Raw genomic sequence first — 21,807 nt, forward strand, 5'->3', positions numbered from 1 at the left:
TGGATAAGTGACTTCTGTCCTGATCTTAACCACTGCTGTTAAATACCAAACAGAGGGAACATGATGCAAAGCAGAAGCTGCTAAGGAGCAGAAGTGGAGCTATGGGGTTAACCATGTGGGACACCTGGCACTGTCATTGTTACCAAATAGTAAATTAAATGAGAACAAAATCCAGTATCTGTCAGGAACTTTTAGCTGATCACTTTCATACTGCTTGACTCTTCTCAGACTCATACAGCAGTCAGTCATACAACAACTACACTAGCCTTCTCCAGAGGCAGCAAAACAAATGAAGACAGTACCACTGTCTAATTACATTACTACACTGGTATTTGTAACTCTTTCATTGCAATTATATAGCCTCATTTCCTATTGGTAAAAATTAAGTCCAGGATTGCCTTATGTGTGGATAAGAAACACTAAGACACACTGGTATATACTTAAGTAAGTAGATCCATTTCCTTTAATAAGACTACATTTAAATATTAAAAGAAAAGGCTATTATTAAGTCCTGGCTCCTGTGGATTTTAGTCTGAGATACAACCCACATTGGATACATTTATTTAAAACATAAACTGCCTTTAGAAAGTAACTTAATCAAAAAGTTAAATTCTATGAAAAGCCTCATTCCCATCTGCTTCACCACCCCTGTCCCCCAACCAGATAACCACTGTTCACATTTATTGAGTACATCTCTGGTGTTGATTACATACAAGTGAATTCAATATTTTCTCTTTTTTACACAAAAATATTTCATACCATAAAATGCTGTACTTTCTTGAAATTTTAATATTTTAAGTTTATTCCATATTGGTACATAGCTTTCTCATCCTTCTTACAGCTATATAATATAGTTTTCCATTGTATGGATATGCTATATTTAACTAGAACCCGTATTGATGGACATTTAAATTGTTTCCAAAATTTAAGGTGCTGTTTTAAACTAGTCACTAATATTTTGCTGAACACTACTCTGTCAGGCACTGTGCTAAGCATTTTACATGTATTGTTTCAGCCTTCACAACAACCCAATGTAATAGCTAATATTTCACAAGTGGGGAAAAGAGGGTTAAGATGAGTAAGTACCTTGACCAGGTTCTTACAGCAAGTAAGTGGTTAAACTATTTATCCAGCTCCTCTGAAGCCTAGTTATAAAGAGTAATTGGGAGAATTCTTTCCTCAGAGAGTCAGACTCAAGGCCAGGAGTCTGCTAGTATAAACACTATGTACCCCTAATTTCGGTGCAGATCTTTTCGTTTGTATTTGCCTCATTGTTCCTAGTATTTTCTTTCTTTGCATTTTGTCTTTTTAAGATTTTCCATAATTCTTCAGATTTCCCAAGTATTTCATTCATTAACTTGGCACCACTTTGTAAAGCCAGAAAAATTTTCTGGAAATACCCTTGACAAAGGGCCATTTCTAAGACAAATATTTATAGTAAGTTGAAACCACAGTTTCTAATCAACTATCCGTCTGGTGCCTAGTTTAAACAACCATCTGCTAACTCCTTTGGAAAGAGTCGTTCCTCCTTAACAATAGTATGATGTTAATAGGATTTTCCCCAGCGTACACCTTTAAATCACCTTCAACGCACAATACTGTTGGAGTACTTATGCTGCTGCTTTGGAAGGCGGAGACATCCTGCTCTGAAGGTAGGCCAAACTTACAAATAATACCCAATACGATAAAAGATAAAAACATGTGCCATAAGGAAATTATAAAGAGTTTGGGGAGTTTAATCATGTAGCAGGCTTCATTTGATGCTGAGTTGGAAAGGGAAAGTAGGAAGGGCTTTGTGGAGAAGGCAAAATGTCTTTTTTTTAAAGTACTTTGTATTTTTTTTTATCTTATTTCTTTATTTTTAAGACAGAGCCTGGCTCTGTCACCCAGACTGAAGTGCAGTGGTGCAATCTCGGCCCACTGCAACCTCTGCCTCCCAGGCTCAAGCAGTCCTCCCACTTCAGCCTCCTGAGTTAGCTGGGATTACAGGTGCGAGCCACCATGCCTGGCTAATTTTTGTATTTATTTATTTATTTTTTTGTAGAGATGGGGTTTTGCCATGTTGCCCATGCTGGTCTTGAACTCCTGACCTCAAGCAATCCACCCACCTTGGCCTTCCAAGGTGCCGGGATTAGAGGTGTGAGCCACCGCGCCCAACCCCTGAGAAGGGAAAATGTCTTTTAATGAGAGATTCTAAGGGCTAGTAGAAATTTGACAGACCTCAGCCAGGCATGGTGGTTCGCACCTATAATTCCAGCACATTGGGAGGCTGAGGCAGGAAGATTGCTCAAGCTCAGGAATTTGAGACCAACTTGGTCAACATGGCCAGACTTTGTCTCTACAAAAAATAAGAAAATTAGCTGGGTGTGGTGGTGCACGCCTGTGGTTCCAACTACTGGAGAGGCTGAAGCATGTGGATATTTGAGCCCAGGAGGTTGAAGCTACAGTGAACTGCATTCGTGCCATTCCACTCCAGCCTGGGCAATAGAGTGAGACCCTGTCTCAAAATAATAATAAAATAGAAATGGACAGACCTAATGGTAGTAAGAGAGTTTGAGTTTGGAGAGGTCTTGTTGAGGATGAGAGGAGGTTATAGATTGACAAGTGCAGGGGTTAACTAGTAAGATGTCAAAGCTATAAACATTCTCTACATACAAAATGCACAAAAATGAAACTCGACAATATCAGGGAGGAGCAGAGTGAGATGATAGAAATGGCTTGGCCACCTAGTAAACAGAACTAACAGGGCCCCACAAAGTGTAGTTTTGAAATCAAATGTAATAAGTTTAACCAACACATTTGATTGAGAGGGGCTTCAGAATCTCTGGACTATACATTATGACTTCCCTAAACTGGAGAAAACGTTTAGCCTTTGCTTTTGAGAAGATGTATTGATTTGAATTATCAAATATGATGCCCTATTTATAGCTAAACTGTGAAAGACAAAACTAGACTGGCTTTCAGGTTGACCTTTTAAACAAAATCACTTTTGCAAGGCAGCTGCCTGGGACAGGCAATTTTCTAAATTGTACAACCATTGAAAATGAGTTTGTTTTTCATCTTTAGGTAAAAAATGGCATGGTTAAAGTAACTTAGAAAAAGAAAGGACCTGAAAGTTGGTTTAATCTAATACAGAAAGCATTGTTTTTGATTGATTGATTGGCTATAGAGACAAGGCCTCACTATGTTGCCCAGGCTGGTTCAACTCCTGGGCTCAAGCAATCCTACTGCCTTGGCATCCCAAAGTGCTGGGATTTACAGGCGTGAGCCACCATGCCTGGCTGAGCACTATTTGAAATGAACACACAACTTCAATCTTGTGCAGAGTAGGCCCTTGAATTTTTGTTGCTTTATACTTATTTCTGGTTCCGAACAGATGTATGTCTTATGTGATGCAAAATTATTCTTTGAATGGAGATTTTTTTCCCCCTTCAAGTTCATGGATTTTCCTTTTCCCTTTGGGACTGGATTGAGAGAATGGGAAAAATGTAGATTTGACTATCAAATCTAAAACAATGGCCTTGAGTTAATTGCTAGCCCCTTGATACTTTCTTTAAAAACTTTCAAATTATGAAATATAACACATATAGCAAAGTGAGTAAAATGTAGAGTAGAGCTTTATTTTTATTTTTTTGGAGACAGGCTCTTGCTATGTTGCTCAGGCTGGTCTTGAACTCCTGGCCTGAAGCAATCCTCCTGCCTCAACCTCCCAAGTAGCTGGGATTACAGGCATGACTCACAGTGCCTGGCTTATTATTTTACAGCAAACCCTACGTAGCCATTGCCCAGATCAAGAAAAGACCTTGATAGTCCCCCCCAGAAGCCTCTTATGTCCCATCTCAATCAAAGCCCCTAAACCCCCATCAGTAACCACTATCTGAATTTTCAAGGCAATTGCTCCTATTCTTTATGGTTTTTTTACTTTTACTACATAAGTATGGATCTCTAAACACTACAATTTAGTTTTGTCAATTTTTGAACTATTACAGAAATACAGTATTGGATTATATTTTGTGTCTATCTTTCACTCAGCTTGGTTGTGAGATTCACCTATATTGTTGGATGTAGCAATGGTTCCCTTATTTTTATTGCTGAATATTCCCAATACCGATGGCATTTAGATTGCTTCTAATTTGGGGCAACTACATATGATGCTATAAACATTCTACTCTTGTCTCTTGATGCACTGGGGCATGTGTTTCTGTTGGACATTAACTTAGGAGTGGAATTTCCCTTATTATCTAGTAAGGTAATTCCACAGAGCAGTCTGGAAGCGTGCAAATGGCAAGTACAAATACAATCCAAATTAGGTTCTGAGGGTGAATGGGACTAACCAGAGGTGCCTCAAAGGAAGTCAGATTGAGAGCCATATAGGCAGGAGGATGGCTGAGCAGGTGTGCAGTCCTCACCTTCAGCCTGGGCAGACTCATTCCTCTGTAATTAAGATTTTGTTTGGAGTTCTGCTGTAAAGTTTATTGGCAATATGGCATATAGGAATTACGTGGCTCATCACAAGTACATAATTAATATTAGTTGAATTAGGTGATTAATTTAGAAGTCAGCAGGATGATCTGAAAGACTAAATAGGGTGACCACTTAGTTTATTATAGTTATAATATTTGACTGATTATGAGGACTTCACACACTTTGGAGCACAGGATAATGGAAACAGAAATATACAGATGTTATTTCTAGTGCCCAAACTGCTAGATAGGTTGGAGGAAGGGTCAGTGTTAGGACCTGGATACTTCACACAGGAAATATCACTGGGCAGACCATGTAATGAGCTGAGAGGAATATTATAAGATGGTTGGGAGCATTTTTTCCATTCCAAAATGAAGTTAATAATGGAACCTACCTTTCAAGGTTGTTAGGAAAACTGAAGTAGATAATACAAATAAAACTCTTGGCACAGAGCCAGTAATAAGTGCTCCGTGTTAGCCACTGCTGTTGGTAATTAAGATGGACTGTACTTCACTAGCAGTAAGGAGAACCTGCTATCAGCTTTGAAAGTGTATAAGAAAAAGAATTCTGGAAATTATTTGAAAACGCAATACTACAATGGTAATTTTAGAAGCTGTAAATCCGTTAGGCAAGAGTGTAAATTAAGTATACTCATCCTAACCTTTCCAACAGCTGGGTTCCTACAAGAGGTTGATTGCACCGTGAACTACTGTGTGAACATCCTGGAAATGTTTGACATCTTGTCTCTGAAGGTGCTGTTTTGCCATCTTCCTAGTGCTTAGTGGGCTCAAAATTCCAGATAATGTGGTAGATTCGAATTTGAAAACGTTAAAAAGAGTTGTGTGTGTACAAACTATCAGGTGCTGTTGATGTTTCTGAGAGCAGGGATAGAATCCAAATGGTTTTCAAACAAGCTGTGATCTGGCCAGGCATAGTGGCTCACACCTGTAATCCCAGCATTTTGGGAGGCTGAGTCAGGTGGATTGCTTGAGCCCAGGAGTTTGAGACCAGCCTGGGCAACACGGTGAAACCTCATTTCTACAAAAAATACAAAAATTAGCATGATAGCACATGCCTGTAGTTCCAGCTATTTGGGAGGCTGAGGTGGGAGGATCACTTGAGCCCACGAGGTTGAGCCTACAGTGAGCTGTGATCATGCCGAACAGCTGTGATCTACAGGGGATCTAAAAAAGTTACATGGTTTGCTTCTTGGCTGCACATTAGACTCCACCTGGGAGATTTTAAATACCCCATCCCCAGAGACAGATATAATTGGTCTGCGGTGGGCCTGTGCTTGTGCATGGCCTTTTATAAAACTCTCCATATGACCCTAAGTATGCAGCTAGATTGCAAACCACTGGACAAGTTAAGTTGCATTTCCATCACTGTCCAACAGGGATGAAAGTAGTGAGAAAACAGTCCTGGTTATATAGGCAGGAATTTCCCCAAGTAAATGTGGAGGACATTTCAAGACATTCCCATCTATTATCTCAATCCTCAGTAACCCTGCAAGGTAGATAGGCAGCACCCCTTTTTATAGGCAACTCCGGTTCAGAGATAGCTTACTCCCGGTCACAAAACTGGGCCCTCTGTGATACCCCTGCTTATCACCAGAAATGGATTATCTTCTGTGGTACTCACAGGATTGGTGGGGAGTATGCTCAGCTAGTTATGGTTTCGGAAGTCCACTGCCTCATGACTAAAGCATTTCTCACCCCACAAAGCCAGTGCGTGCTGACTACTTACAGACTAGAACTCATCAGTTGCCAGAGAAGTTAAGCTCCTCCCTGAGGAGCTGAGTGTGAGGAGCCACCAGACACTTGCCCATCACAGCCAGATGCTCAAGCATCTGAGAACTCAGACCAGTTCCGGTGTGGGAAACTTTCAGCTCTTCAGCCTAGAGCAAAGCCTTCACCCCATCTCTCACCCTCATACCACAAGCAGTGAGGCCTGCAATTTTGAAGATAGTTTTTCTGATCATGCAATTTTTATTAACTGTGCGAAATTTGGGAGACAAAAGCATACAGGGGAAAAAATCCTCTATTACCCAGAAACAACTTCTATTAATAATATGTATTTTTTTTGCCTTAAAGTTTTTAAAGAAAGTTAGGATAATGGTATATAATTTGTGTCCTATTTTTTCTCCATTTAATATTAAAGGAGTACATTCTTCCATTTCCTGCCCCCCGGAAACATTTAAAATAGCTGTAAAATACTTTCATATGAATGAACCATAGTTTATGTTAACCATCCCCCTCCAGTTTTCCACTAATACTGGAAAGAAATATGTGGACTAGGATGTTTATATTATGAAAAGAATATATAATCCCTTTAAGGTTCTTTGTACCTATTTTCAAACTGCCTTTCAGAAAAATTGTACATATTTGCACCCCCCCACAGTAGTGTTTGATCGTGGCACTCTTGCCACAATTGGAAATTATCAATTTGACAAAATTTAAAACACTGTTGTTTAATGTTTTTGGTTGAACACTTCTTTTTTTTTATTTTTGTTTTGAGACAGAATTTCTCTCTTGTTGCCCAGGCTGGAATGCAATGGCTCGATCTTGGCTCACCGCAACCTCTGCCTCCCAGGTTCCAGGGATTCTCCTGCCTCAGCCTCCCAAGCAGCTGGGATTACAGGCATGCGCCACTACGCCCGGCTAATTTTGTATTTTTAATAGAAACGGGATTTCTCCATGTTGGTCAGGCTGATCTGGAACTCCTGACCTCAGGTGACCTGCCCACCCTGGCATCCCAAAGTGGTGGGATTACAAGCATGAGCCACCGCGCCCGGCCCACTTCTCATGTTCTAACCGCTTGTATTGAGCCATTGAAACATTTTGACCACTCATTTCAAAATGCAAATCTGATCATGTCAAACACCTCCAGTTTAAAAGCTTTTCCTTACAAAATATGCTGCCGAAAAACTCCTCCCAATCTTCATTCCAGCCATTCCAGGTTTAGGGATGCCATGCTATCTCTGGCTAGACCCACTCTGGCCCCCATTCCCTCTGCCAGCGCATCCTCTCCCTGCCTAGTTACCATTTGGCTCTTAGCTGAAGTGTCAACCCCCTTCCCACCCCAAGGGTCCTCCCTGACCAATCTTAGATTTTATAAACCCATCAGATTCTTGGAGCATCTGGTTGTCCTACTTGCACCCTCATCAGTTATATATGTACCCGTTTTCCCCACCAAGTAGATGGCTCCATGATGATACTGTTTTGCTCCCTCTTCTCTACTGTGTCACACACACAGGCTGGCACTATCTGTTGAAGAAATGATGTGGAATAATTTGACCAAAACTGTACTATTGGATGATTAGTCTATAGTTTCTAAGATGAAACTGGTTTCTGCAGAATTTAAGTAAAACTATTGAAAAAAGTCAAAGGTAACATGGCTGGAAACAGGAGCTGGAGCTTATTGTAAAGGAGGAATTGATGCATAGGAAACAGCAACTGTTTAAGAAAATGAAAACAGGGTAAGAAAAGCAAAGAATTCACTAAAGATGGCTTCATGGTTAAATGTTTAATATCTCCAAAATAGGAAATATGGGAGTGCTATTAAAAAGTCAAAAATGAGTCCAGGCACCATGGCTCATGCCTATAATCCCAGCACTTTGGGAGGCCAAGGCAGGACAGTTGCTTGAGCTCAGGAGTTTGAGACCAGCCTGGGCACCAGAGCAAGATCCTGTCTCTACAAAATTAAAAAAAATCAGCCGGGCAGAGTGGCCCATACCTGTAGTCCCAGCCACTTGGAAGGCTGAGGTGTAAAGATCACTTGAGCCCAGGAGGTTGAGGCTGCAGTGAGCCAAGATCACACCACTGCACTCTTGCCTGGGCAACAAAGTGAGACTCGTCTCAAAAAAAAAAAAAAATTGTTCAGTGGTTAAATCACAAAGAAGGGTGTTCATTAAAGCGTTCTAATAGCCAAAACCTGCACATAACTTAAATGGCCACCAATAGAGGAACATGATGTAGCCATCACAAAGAACATGGCACATTTGTTATATATATATATGTACTGACATTAGAATATATCTTCAATTTATTAAGGGAACTAGAGATGCAGAACAATTTACAAAATATAATTCATATGCTGGGAAAAACGATCTGTGCAACCTGCTTTCCTGCAACCGAACAAAACATTTTGTTGTTGAGACAGTATCTTGCTCTGACACCCAGGCTGGAGTGCAGTGGCACAATTTTGGCTCACTGCAACCTCTGTCTCCTGGGCTCAAGCAATTCTCCCACCTCAGCCTCCTAAGTATCTTGAGACCACAGGTATACACCACCACACCTGGCCAACTTTTTTATTTTTTGTAGAGACGGGGTCTTGCTATGTTACCCAGACTGGTTTCCAACTCCTGAGCTCCAGCAGTCCTCCTGCCTTGGCCTCCCAAAGTGCTGGGATTACAGGCAGGAACCACCCTGCTGCCAAGTTAAAAAAAAATTTTGTAAATGGATTAAAGAGTTTGGAAATAAATACAAACAAATCCTTGTAGTGGTTCTCTGGATAGAAAAATCAGCTTAAGAAAATGAAGTTTCACAGTATATGTAATTCAATTTTTAGAAAGTATGCAACATGTGTGTATATTTAAAAATTTTATGATAAAATGAGATATTCTAGAATCAATCCCAAGAAAATCTGAAATTGGTAGAAATTTATACGTCTTATTTATATTTTACTAATTTATATTCATAAAAGCAACTTAGGCCAGGCACAGTGGCTCATGCCTGTAATCCCAGCACTTTGGGAGGCCGAGGCGGGCGGATCACGAAGTCAGATCGAGACCATCCTAACAAATTGAAACCCCGTCTCTACTAAAAATACAAAACATTAGCCGGGTGTGGTGGCAGGCGCTTGTAGTCCCAGCTACTCAGAAGGCTGAGGCAGGAGAATGGCGTGAACCCGGGAGGTGGAACTTGCAGTGAGCCGAGATAGCGCCACTCCAGTCTGGCCTGGTCCACAGAGCGAGTCTCAAAAACAAAAAAAAAAAAAAAAAAAAGGCAACTTAATATCCAACAGTGGAGGATTGTTTTAATGGTACAGTCAAGTTATAGACTACTATACAGCCACTGGGCCAGGTGTGGTGGCTCACACCTGTAATTCAAGCACTTTGGGAGGCTGGGCAGGCAAATCACTTGAGGTCAGGAATTCGAGACCAACATGGTGAAACCCCGTCTCTACTAAAAATACAAAAATTAACCAGGTGTGGTGGCAGGTGCCTGTAATCCCAGCTACCCAAGAGGCCGAGGCAGAAGAATTGCTTGAACCCGGAAGGTGGAGGGTGCAGTGAGCTGAGATGGTGCCACTGCATTCCAGCCTGGGCAACAGAGCGAGACTCCATCTCAAAAAAAGAAAAAAAAGAATATTATACAGCCAGTATAAATCATGCTGTAATTTTTACTAAAATGGAAAATTCTCAGTACGTCAAGTGAAAATGAAAGGTTACAACATAATTATGTGCAGTTTGCTTGGCATTAGTTGTTACCTTTGGGTAGGATTACAAGTGATTTTTCTCCTTTTTCAGTCTCTTCTTTTACACATTTACTAAAGTTTTTCTAATTTCTTACAAAAATTATGTAATTAGGGGAAAATGCCATTAAAATATATGCTTATAGCTAGCTCTAAGCTTGCTTTAGAGCTTGGGTATTATGTAACCATGATGCGAATGACTCTGGTACAAATCCAAGTAACACTTCAACACGTTTGTAATTAATTAAAAAGTCACCATTGCCCTGGAACCTTAATAATAAAATGTTGAAGACATTAGTTTATCAAAAGAATTTATTAGAAAATATTACACACTACATACATATTTATTTAAGAGTATAATTTCAGTAGACAGCACTCCAACTTCATAATACAAACAATATCTCATGGACCCTGGGGCAATCACTGTGCTTCTGAAGCTACATCTTTTGGATGGAACATTCAAGCAGCACACACTGTGGCCATTTAAAGGAAGATAAGAGAAAAAAATGTGGTAACTACCAAAACAAATTTTAAAAAGCACAAAACTTTTGGAATATTAATGGATAACTACTATTAGTCTCAAAATTCTATGCATTTCTATAAAACATTGGTCAATGTGACTAGTAAGTTAAAGGGACCAAGGTTTCAAAGATCAGTAATGAACCTTGATAAAAAATAAGAGGAAATGTAACTCCACAAAATGTTTCTGATTAAGTTTGTGCCCATGCAAAATTAACATAAATTTCTTAAAGAACTCAAGAATGAGGAATGTTAAAGCAATGTATTTTTTCAACATAAAGCATGCATTTTCCAATACATTCTTAAACATTTCAAAATTTTAAAAGTTTGAATTCTAATCAAGTAGCTATTAATGCAGTCTAACCAGTGCCCCAATCATATATGGAACACACACTTGTTATTGTCATGGAAATAATTCATGGGAGTGCTACTAAAGATATATGAGACTTCAACTCTTGACCACACCACTTTTTCTCCAAAACTTTAGAACTTGTTTGCAAAAGCTAAATGGTATAAAGCACATTTTAAAATGTCATCCAATTCTCAAATGTCACTGAAAGAAAATGCAGGAAAAGTTATGTATTGTGTGATTAATCAGCTTAGGCTTAACTCAAAATACTTTGAACATTCACAAAATTGTTTCTAGAGTTCTAACTTAAAACAACTAAGGAGGTGTGCCTTGATATTCTGAAACAGTCTTAATACTTTATTAGAAGAAATACGCTTGAAATTTCTTTATCATAATCTAAACGCAAACTTTAAAAATATATACCAGTAGAATACCATATTACAAATGCCCGGAAATGTAGAATAAAGGTCAAAAACTGCTTGGAAATATTTTTATGATTACACTCATAACTTAACAAAGCTTACGAACTAGCACAATCATTATGGGGCCAACATTTCAAAATATTTTGCCTATCAAAGCTAGCACCAGGAAAAGTATTATGCACATAAAATTGAGAAACAGATAATCTTTACTTTAGAAAAGCACAGTTCTACAGAGTATTGCTCTGGCTAAATAGTTTAGCTAGTAAAAAGGTCAGTTTATCTCACTGAGGCATGTATCTCCTTGGATCTATTAACTTATCTGAAGAACTTTCCAGGTACTTGGTATGTACTGAAAATTCTTACTGGAATCAGTTTATCATGGAGAAAACCCACTGTTCTTTCAAGATGCCAGTTAAAATAATGGCACGATAAACATTTTAAACTTACCTTTTATAAAAACTGAGATATTCTAGTACTAAAAAGAGAAAAAAAAAAAACAAAACCCAAATCCCTAGTCCCTGAAAGCCTAACGAAGATTCCATTATTTAAATTTCCCCTCCGTTTCTAAAACACAGGTTTTATTGTCTAGAATTTTGCAACATGGCTAATGGCTACCACCTGGTCACCAAATTAACACTTCATTCATTGTAAAGCATTTGGGGATTTTCAAGTGTGAAAATAATTTCTTCAGTGATTAGATAAACAGCAACTTTATGCCAGTGCCATGAGTCTTGTAATTCTTAGCCCCAAGGAAGGGAGGATAACAGCCTAACAGCAGTTCTCGAATTGGCACAAATAATTTATCGTCTGCAATGGGTAGAAGAAGATACTATGAAAGAACATAATTTCTACAAAGTCAACACTCTTTTTTTTTTTTTTGAGACAGAGATTTGTTCCTGTTGCCCAGGCTGGAGTGCAATGGCATGGTCTCGGCTCACTGCAACCCCCACCTCCCGGGTTCAACTGATTCTCCTGCCTCAGCCTCCCGTAGCTGGGATTACAGGTGCCCACCATGACGCCTGGCTAATTTTTGTATTTTTAGTAGAAACGGGATTTCACCATGTTGGCCAGGCTGGTCTCGAACTCCTGACCTCTCAGGTGATCCACCCACCTCGGCCTCCCAAAGTGCTGGGATTACAGGCGTGAGCCATCATGCCCGGCCGAAAGTCAACAATTTTTCCAAATCTTTTTCCTCAAAGTCTTCAACAAAGACTTTGAACTGCCAAAGTTCTAATCTAGTAAGTCAAACTGCTTATCTCAATTAGGGGTAAAAAAAAAGGCACAAAAGAAAAACAAGCAGCATAACCTTTATTTGGTCATACAATAGGTGAAGAGTGTCTCAATGTTTTGAACACTAAATTTTACTCATGTGATAATTTTTTTTTCTATCTAGGCAATTTATTCAGATATGTGCTTTAAAAATACACATTAGGAACTTTGCAACTGATATGTTCTATTTAATATTAGAAACATTTTTCATGGTAATACATTATTTAACTTTCTATAATTAGAGGGAAAAAAATCATAAAGATCATACTTTATATTTTAACCTGACAGAATAAATGCATTATATATATCTCTTTGAAAACCAGTGCACTTAGAAGTTTCTAATTTATGCACTCCATTGCCCTAATCAAAAAGGTATACATTTTCCAGTATCCACACTATATAACACAGTCCTAGTAAAGATGCACATTCCTTTAAACCCTTTACTTTCCCTTGAATTTTGTGGGGGCGGGGGGTGGAGGGGAAGGAAGGATAAAGTTGCTGTGCAGACCTATATTTATTTAGAACAAAACATCATATCCTATGTTAAAAAAATAATTTTATCAAAACCAAATTTCAATCACAGTTACGTATGATTTTCAGTTAATGGTACATGTTGAAATTGCACTTTGCAGATATCCTGATAATGTCCTTGACAGCGTTCCCCATTTCAGCCTATGTTTTTTTCAGTAGACACAGGTTCTTCCAGAGTTTTCTTTTGGCTCCCCTTCCGTGAATATTTGTATTTGTCTACATAGGCTTTAACCAGATTTGCCACTTTAGTAGAATTTACTTCTCCACTCTTACTATGACAAACCTAAGAAAAAAGGGGTGGGGGGTAAACTTTTTTCATGCTTAAAGGGATTAAAGCCAAAATAGAAAGCTTTGTGAAAAAACAACCCCAAAGAGATAACCAGACTTATTTTCATGTTTCATTATTTCATACAAACTAATCAAAAGGCAAAAAAGTAGACAGGAATTAGTAGGAGCTAGCTTTTATTATTTTAATTAAACTTCAGCATTCATTTATTAAAACAGAGGTGGTTCAAAACAACGTGCACATACTCCACTAAAGCCATAACTTACTTTATCTACTGCTTTCCGTACAATTTCTTTATATTCTTCCTTGGTGATATCTTTATTTTGGTAAAATGGCTTGATGGCCAATTTTACCTCTTGTGCTGCTTTTTCTTGAATTTGCAATTTCTGATGAGAAGAAAATGTGTAATTTATTATTTACCAGTCACATGCTCTCACAAAATTCCAAACAAGAAATTGAAAATACTTCACATTTACAATAAGAGACTCTCCAACTATTAACGTGACAAATACAAAACAGTTTATTTACTAAAACATATCAAACATTTCTAAAAACAATTATAAAATATTACCAGTAATTTACTGGACATCAACACATCTAGAGAGAATCCTTCAAATAATACTGGCATTTAGATGGCCAATAAGAAATTGCCTTCACCACTCATACAATAAAAAGCTGATATTTTTTTCTCCTTTATCATATACAGAATTATGGAGGTTGCTCTCAACCTTGAACTTGCCTTGTCTGTCTTCGAGCTATCTGCGCTGGCTTCCACTGCAACACTTACTTTGCTTTCTGCCAATTTTACAGCAGCATTAGAGGCTTTGCTGTGACTGGATGACGAAGTATTACCAGAACTTGGTCCCTGAACCGTTCCCGTATTTCCTGGGGCTGCTGTCGGAGCAGGCAAAACTGGTGTACTCATGTTATTACTCACATGAGAAGAACTAGGAATACCCTGTTTTAAAGAGTTATCATCAGTTAATGAATTACTTGTACTCGATAGAAGTCTTTTAGTGATGTATTAGAAATAACATTAAAAAACACAAAGCAAACCAACCTTAGTACTAAATAAAAATGCATATTTCAGGTAATTATATCTAAAGGGCCCTTTAAAGAAAAATGAGTAACATTCTTAAACGGGGCCTTATTTAGATATGTCAAGATGACTTTTACATTTTATATATATATATGTATTGTAACATTCTGACAGCAACACTAAAAACAAGGAGAAGGAGAATAGCATTTAAAGAACTGTATCTTTCCTGCAAGGATCTTTAGGAATATTAACGAAAATAAGTGCCCCCACTTTAAAGATTGGAAAAAATAAGGCAGTAAAGTCAAATGGCTTGTAGTAAGTTGACAGGAGAAAAAAGGCTTGCAGTAAGTTGACAGGAGAAAAAGATTAAGATCCCAAATATTAAAATCCAATTTCCCTATTCCTTCAACTCTATCTTACTGTCAGGATTCTATTTATTTTATTTTAATTAATTAATTATTTATTTAGAGACCAAGTCTCACTCTGTCTCCCAGGCTGGAGTGTGGTGGCGCGATCTTGGCTCACTGCAGTCTCCCAATACTGGGTTCAAATGATGCTCGAGCCTCAGCCTCTGAGTAGCTGGGATTACAGGCATGCATCACCACGCCTGGCTAATTTTTGTATTTTTTTTTTTTTTTTTCTAAACAGAGTCTTGCTCTGTCACCCAGGCTGGAGTGCAGTGACGCGATCTCAGCTCACTGCAACCTCCGCCTCCTGGGTTCAAGCAATTGTCCTGCCTCAACCTCCCGAGTAGCTGGGATTACAGGCGCTCGCCACCACACCCGGCTAATTTTTGTATTTTTAGTAGAGGAAGGGTTTCACCATGTTGGCCAGGCTGATCCTGACCTCATGATTCACCCACCTTGGCCTCACAAAGTGCTGGGATAACAGGCGTGAGCCACCATGCCCGGCCTAGGATTCTAAAATTTTTAAAAGGCAGTCATAAAATTATAAGCAACACAGTGTTTGCAAATTATTCAAATTTTCTATGTCTCACAGAGGCACTTCTCCTTTCTTTTTAGCATGATAAATTCATGTAAATGAAACACAGATGGTAATGGATAATAAACAGCTTTATCTAGTGTTTGTCTGAAAACAAGACAATAAAAGCTTCATCACAGTACTTAATCACTAGTTCCCACCGTCCCCATACATGCCCTAAACAGTGCAAAACAGGGGAAAAATGTAAAGCACCCACCACTTGATTCTAATTTGGCTTATAATTTGGTTTAACATGAAAAAAAAAAATCCTGTTCACCATAAGTAACAGCATATATGTAGCTTGGATTTGGTAATAAGTATTTAATTAATTTTCTAATTTGGGAGTTGGGGGGTTTTGAGAAGGATAGTGAAAGAGGGACTATGAAGGTTTACCATAACTGAAATCAAATAAACAATTGTTTTTGAATGCCACGATGCCTTTTTTTGAACATCTGTCATAAACAGCTAAATGTTTACAATGGCTATATTGATTAAACTTGAGTTGCTAAAAACATACCTGCAACTGCTTGCCATCTGGTTGTGAAGCAATGTAGTTGACTTGTTGGGATGGTGGGGGAGGTGGTGGTGGTGGTGGTGGTCCCTGAGATACACTGGTAGGAGCGGCTACCTGCATGAGGGGCACTCCTGTGTGGAGATGCAAGGGTAGCTGAGGATGAATGTTAAATGGATTGCGTTGGATGTTCATCAAAGGAGCATGAACACCCACTGGATATGGGAAGATATTCATAGGCTGGTGTTGTGCATTCATTTGTTGCTGCATTACATTCATTTGTGGTTGCATCATATTTATAGGTAGTTGAGAACCATCAACTTGCTGGTTTGTTTGGTCTTTTAGGCTAGAATCTATCAAAAGAAAAAAAGCTTGTGAAAAAAATCATGTTATAAATCTCTTTAGACAGAGAAACAAAGAACCACTGGTTACAGTAAAATTAAATAGCAATTAATAGGCTTAGTATACCAATACCAATCTCCAATTGCTTAATTTAATCCTGTCATTTCTAAATAACGTGGACTGATTTTTTTTTTTTTTTTTTTTTTGAGACAGAGTCTCGCTCTGTCGCCCAGGCTGGAGTGCAGTTGCGCAATCTCGGCTCACTGCAAGCTCCGCCTCCCGGGTTCACGCCATTCTCCTGCCTCAGCCTCTCCAAGTAGCTGGGACTACAGGCGCCCGCCACCACGCCCAGCTAATTTTTTTGTATTTTTAGTAGAGACGGGGTTTCACTGTGGTCTCGATCTCCTGAGCTCATGATCCGCCCGCCTCGGCCTCCCAAAGTGCTGGGATTACAAGCGTGAGCCACCGCGCCCGGCCTCGTGGACTGATTTTCTAACTGAAAGAAAACATTTGGCCAGGCACGGTGGTTCAAGCCTGTAATCCCAGCACTTTGGGAGGCCAAGGTGGGCGGATCACCTGAGGTCAGGTGTTCGAGAGCAGCCTGGCCAACATGGTGAAACCCCGTCTCTACTAAAAAAATACAAAAATTAGCCAGGCGTGGTGGTGAGCGCCTATAATCCCAGGCATTCGGGAGGCTGGAGAATCACTTGAACCCAGGAGGTGGAGGTTGCAGTGAGCAGAGATCATGCCATTGCACTCCAGCCTGGGCAACAACAGAGAAACTCCATCTCAAAAAACAAAACAAACATTCACCTGAAAATATTTTTAAGAATAAGTTCATGCAAAACATATATCAACCATCAGTAGCTCAAGAAACTGACTGGTTAAAAAAATTCACATAAAATTTAATTACTAAATTATAAGATTATTCAATTTTTATGTCTTCAACAGCCTTTTTCTTGCAATGTTCTTAACAAGAAAAAAAAACAAGGAAATATAAATCTTTACTATTAAAACAATGGCTTATTTTATTTGTATGAGAACAATTATCAAAAGAATTAAAAGTGTACATATCTGAAATAAACAAGTTAGAGGTTAAATCCTGCATAGGAATATCCCAAACTCTCTTCTATTGTAGCAAACAGTGTTGAAAATATTTAAGTCTCTGGCAAGGTTTGGAGCAGAGGTAGCGTTAATAATATACTTATATAGATAAACGTATGTGTATATATATTTATATAATGCAAAGTGACTTGTAAACAACTAAGGTTCAGCTTATTATAAAAACTACAAATAAGGATCATTTCAACTCATACAAATAATATATTAAATTTATAATTCTTCAAATAAAACAGTATCAATAAACCAACAAGAATACATTACCCTGTCCAGATGTTTCCTCCTCTTGTTTCATCCATCCAGACTGTGGACCTGAAGAATTTCTGCCTCGTCGCGAGTAGTAGTTTTGTACATCTGCTGGCAAAGTCTTTCTCACGGCCCAGCTGGATGCAGATGTCCATCCAGATCTATCTGCTGGTGTATCAAATGAGAACTCCTGTTCACTTTTCCGCTTATAGGATTGCTGTTCCACAAACTTGAAAGATTCACTCCCTGAACTGTTTGAATTCCCTGAGAGGGGTTTTCGATTTTGCCACCGATTTTCATTCTGATCTTTATAGGCGAAACTACTTCTGTAAGTGCCTCTGCCACGGTTGCCTCTGCCTCTACCACGGTTAGATACCCAACCAGAACCAAAGTTTTTTTTCCAAGAATTTCCTGAATTTTCATTTCTGTTTTCTTCCCAATGAGACTCTTTCAACTTTTCTGGATTTCTGGTTCTTGGATCAGGCCCAGAGTTTATTTTTTCTGTTATCCAATTGGGACAGTCATTTCTATGTTTGTCAGCAGAATTTGGATCATCAGCATCTAGATGGATGTCATTTTTTTCTTTTCTTGTATTTTCATTCTGTTTCTCTGGGTCATTCTTTCTGTACCGATCATTTCCTCGTGGACATCTCCAACCATCATTTGCCCATCTTCCCTTCCACCGGGGAGAGTAACTATCTCTGTCAATTCTACCAAACGATGAACTCTTACTTTTTGTTCTACATCTTGAGGGGGACCTAGAATGAGATCTGGACCTAGACCACTTTCTGGTTCTCCTTTCTCTCTCTCTCCTCTGCCCATCTCTATCACTTTCTCGTTCTCTGCTCTGGGACCTAGATTTTTCTCCTGGGGAGGAATCTTTCACTCTTGGCTGAGATCTTTTGTTCTCTCTAGAAGCTTCTCTTCTTGGTGACAGTGATTCAGATCTTCTGCTTTCCCTAGTAGTATCCCTTTTTGGAGACCGAGACTGAGATTGCCTCCTTTCTCTTGCAATATCTTTTTTTGGGGACTGAGAACGGGATTTTTTCCGGCCTCTGGCTGACTCATTCTTAGGAGATGGTGATTGAGACTTCCTGCTTTCCTTCCCAGTTTCTCTTCTGGGAGATGGAGACTGGGGCCGCTTCTTTTCTTGTGGAGCATCTTTGTTGGGAGACCAAGTTGTAGATGGAGAATGAAATCTAGATCTTCTAGTACGAGGCTTTTTGGCTTTATCTATGGTATCTTTTGGGCTTTCAGATGGTTGAGAAAGAGTTTCAACCTTTTCATCTGCAAGATCAGAAGACGGCATATTATTTTCCGAACAGTGTGTCACAGAATTTTCATTCATTTGTTTAAGATCAGCATTTATAGATGGTTCAACTTCAGATTCATTTTGGTCACTGCAAAATGAATCACACTCCATAGGTATCATTTCATTGTTGTCCTCACTAAAATGCTTCTGAATCTGTTCAATGTGTGTTTGAGGCAACTCTGTAGATCTAGGATGTTCGGTCAGCGATTCATTCTTTTCTTCTAAAGATTTTTCCAATTTGGTGTGCAGAAGATTATTTTTTAATAAGTTATTTTCAGAGTCTTGAATATTATTGAAATCTTCATTCCCAAAAGTATCACATGTTGCAATTATTTCTACATCTTCAGTTTCAACATGCCCAAGCAATTGAACCTCTGGGCTCTTAACAGATTGTCTGTCCACTGTTTGTATAATTTCACCCTCAGAAGATTCTAACTTGGGGCTCTCTATAAGCTTCTCTGTTTTTAGTGTAGAATCTTTATGTTCAGTAATTTCTACTACGGAACTCTCTGTCATTTTTTCTTCATTAACCACTGACTCTACATTCTCAGATAACTCACTTAGGTGACAAGATACAGGTTGGTACACTTTGCTTTCAGATGTTAAACATGTAGGAAAATCATTTGGAAGATGAACTGCACATACATCTGTCTTTACCTCTGATTGTGAAAGTCCAGATATCTGGTCTTGCTTTTCCAATGCATCACCTCCTTTTTCAAAAATATTTTCAGAAATCTCACTTTCCAAACACAAAACATTAGCCTCTATACCTGTATTCTCAAGTTTTTTAACTTCCCCTTCCTCACCAACTAGCACAGGAGGATCTTGAGTACAAGACGCAGAAGATGAAGATTCTACTCTTTCCTCTGTATCATGATTTGCAGTATGCTTCTCACTTTCTTCTATTTGCTCATTGCAACTTTTCAAGCAATTAGCTGACTGGTTTTCTACATTAGTCTGCACAGTACAAATGTTACTACTGTCTACATCTGATTGGTGCTCTTTTTCTAACACAGGTGATGTGTCAGATTCTGCTGTTTCTTCATCTACTGAATCATTGGAAGATGATTTTTCAGGGGCAGCTACAGAGCTCCGAAGTTTCTTTTTCAGTAAAGGTTGTTTTCTTCCTCTCCTTACAGACTTCCGTTTTGGAGCCTGTCTTGTTTGCTTTTCTGACTCAGCTGAAGAGGGAACACTTAAAGATGGATTACTGTTACCTGGGGCATCACACCCAGAATTGTTTGATATTGGGGATCTCTGAGACTGACTGGCTGTTTCAGCTCTTGTGTTACGTGTAGACCTCCTTGTAGGAGTTGTCATTGCAGGTTTTCGTCTTGATCCTCTGGTATTTGATGTACCAGAAGTTTGCTTCTTTTCTTCCCCTTCTTGAGTATGTGCTAATGCATATCCCTTGCAAGAAGTACCTAATAATATTTAAAAAAAAAAAAAAAAGGTAAAAAATATGTTTTAAGAAATAGTAATTTGGCTTTAGCTAATTTTAGCATAAAATAGTCTGCAACAGAGTGAAACAAAATATTTATAAATAAAACTTAATAAATGCATAGCTACTAACATCTGAGTAATATGAGGTATTCATCAACTTTCTTAATGACACTGAAATAAGTTATAACTGGATTTGGTCCAAGTGGGCAATCTTATAGAGAAAAAAAAAGGAAAATAACTTTTGGTCTTGTAACTGCTACTTGCTTAATTTTTTTTTTTTTTTTGGAGACAGGGTCTCACTCTGTCACCCAGGCTGGAGTGCAATGGCGTGATCACTGGAGCTATCATCGCTCACAGAAGCCTCAACCTCCCAGGCTCAAGCGATCCTCCCACCTCAGCCTCCCGGGTAGCTGGGACTACAGGCATGCGCTACCATGCCCAGCTAATTTTTGTATTTTTAATAGAGACAGGGTTTCGCCATGTTGCCCAAGCTGGTCTCAAACTCCTGAGTTCAACTGATCTGCCTGCCTCGGCCTCCCCAATTGCTGGGAATACAGGTGTGAGCTATTGTGCCCGGCCATGATCTGGGATTATCTAGGCAAAAGGAGAGAGAAAATGGTCAAGTTATCCATGAATTAATAAAGACTCAAACTATTTATTAATAGTTAATTAACAGATGTTACTTCTAAAGATCTATGGTTTGGATATGAAAGCCTGAAACAGAAAGGAGACTTCTAATCAGTTCCTCAAAGCCTCCAAGTTGTAATTTCTAAAAACTACAACGGAGTAGACTAGTTGGAATATTTTTTATTTTTAAAACTTACTGACAGATAAAACTGTATGTGTTTACCATGTACAACATGATGTTTTGAAGTACATATACATTGTGGAATGACCAAATCTAGCTACTTAATATATGCACTACCTCACATAGTTATAATTTGTTTAGTGAGAACACTTTACATCTACTCTCTAGCAATTTTCAAAAATACAATATAGTTGACCCTTTAACAACACAGGGATTAGGAGCACCAACCCCCAACACAGTCAAAAACTGGCATAGTTTTTACTCCCCAAAACTTAACTGTTAATCACCAGACTCCTTACTGATAACAGTGATTTAACATATTTTTTATGTTATATGTGTTATATACTGTATTTTTACAATAAAAGAAGTTAAAGGTTATTACAAAAATCATGAGAAAATACATTATAATGCTGTACTGTATTTATTGATACCCTAAGTTTATATCATTTGTTTACAAGATGAATCATCTGTCTAAAATGGCAGGCAACTGCAGCTATAGAGCTCAATCTGTTCCTACCCAGGAATTAAACTTCTTCTTATAAAGCCGTAACTTTTGCTTCTTGGGAGCACTTCCTACATCACTAATGGCACTTCATGTGGGTCCCAAAGGTGTTACTCAAGGTTTACAGTATTGCACTAAACGCTATGAAAAATACGCAAGCACTGCAAGAGATCACTTTTTACTGTGATA

The 21,807-nt window shown here is 38.7% G+C and overlaps 1 protein-coding gene across 2 annotated transcripts in view; it reads right to left on the reverse strand.

Annotated features, from left to right (window-relative positions):
• Positions 1 to 10,233: 10,233 nt before the first annotated feature.
• Positions 10,234 to 21,807, reverse strand: part of SCAF11 (SR-related CTD associated factor 11) — a 79,482-nt gene continuing 67,908 nt past the window's right edge. For both annotated transcript variants that reach the window (XM_032753334.2, XM_058426172.1), the window contains exons 11-15: positions 17,572 to 20,289; positions 15,853 to 16,199; positions 14,055 to 14,273; positions 13,582 to 13,701; positions 10,234 to 13,312 (exon numbers count right to left, since the gene is read on the reverse strand). In XM_032753334.2, the coding sequence (XP_032609225.1) occupies positions 13,166 to 13,312; positions 13,582 to 13,701; positions 14,055 to 14,273; positions 15,853 to 16,199; positions 17,572 to 20,289 (3,551 nt within the window). In that variant the 3' untranslated portion in view covers positions 10,234 to 13,165. The remainder of the gene's footprint in view (positions 13,313 to 13,581; positions 13,702 to 14,054; positions 14,274 to 15,852; positions 16,200 to 17,571; positions 20,290 to 21,807) is intronic.

The sequence above is a fragment of the Hylobates moloch genome, unplaced genomic scaffold, assembly GCF_009828535.3.
Source record: "Hylobates moloch isolate HMO894 unplaced genomic scaffold, HMol_V3 SCAFFOLD_13, whole genome shotgun sequence".
NCBI classification, from domain to species: Eukaryota; Metazoa; Chordata; class Mammalia; order Primates; family Hylobatidae; genus Hylobates; species Hylobates moloch.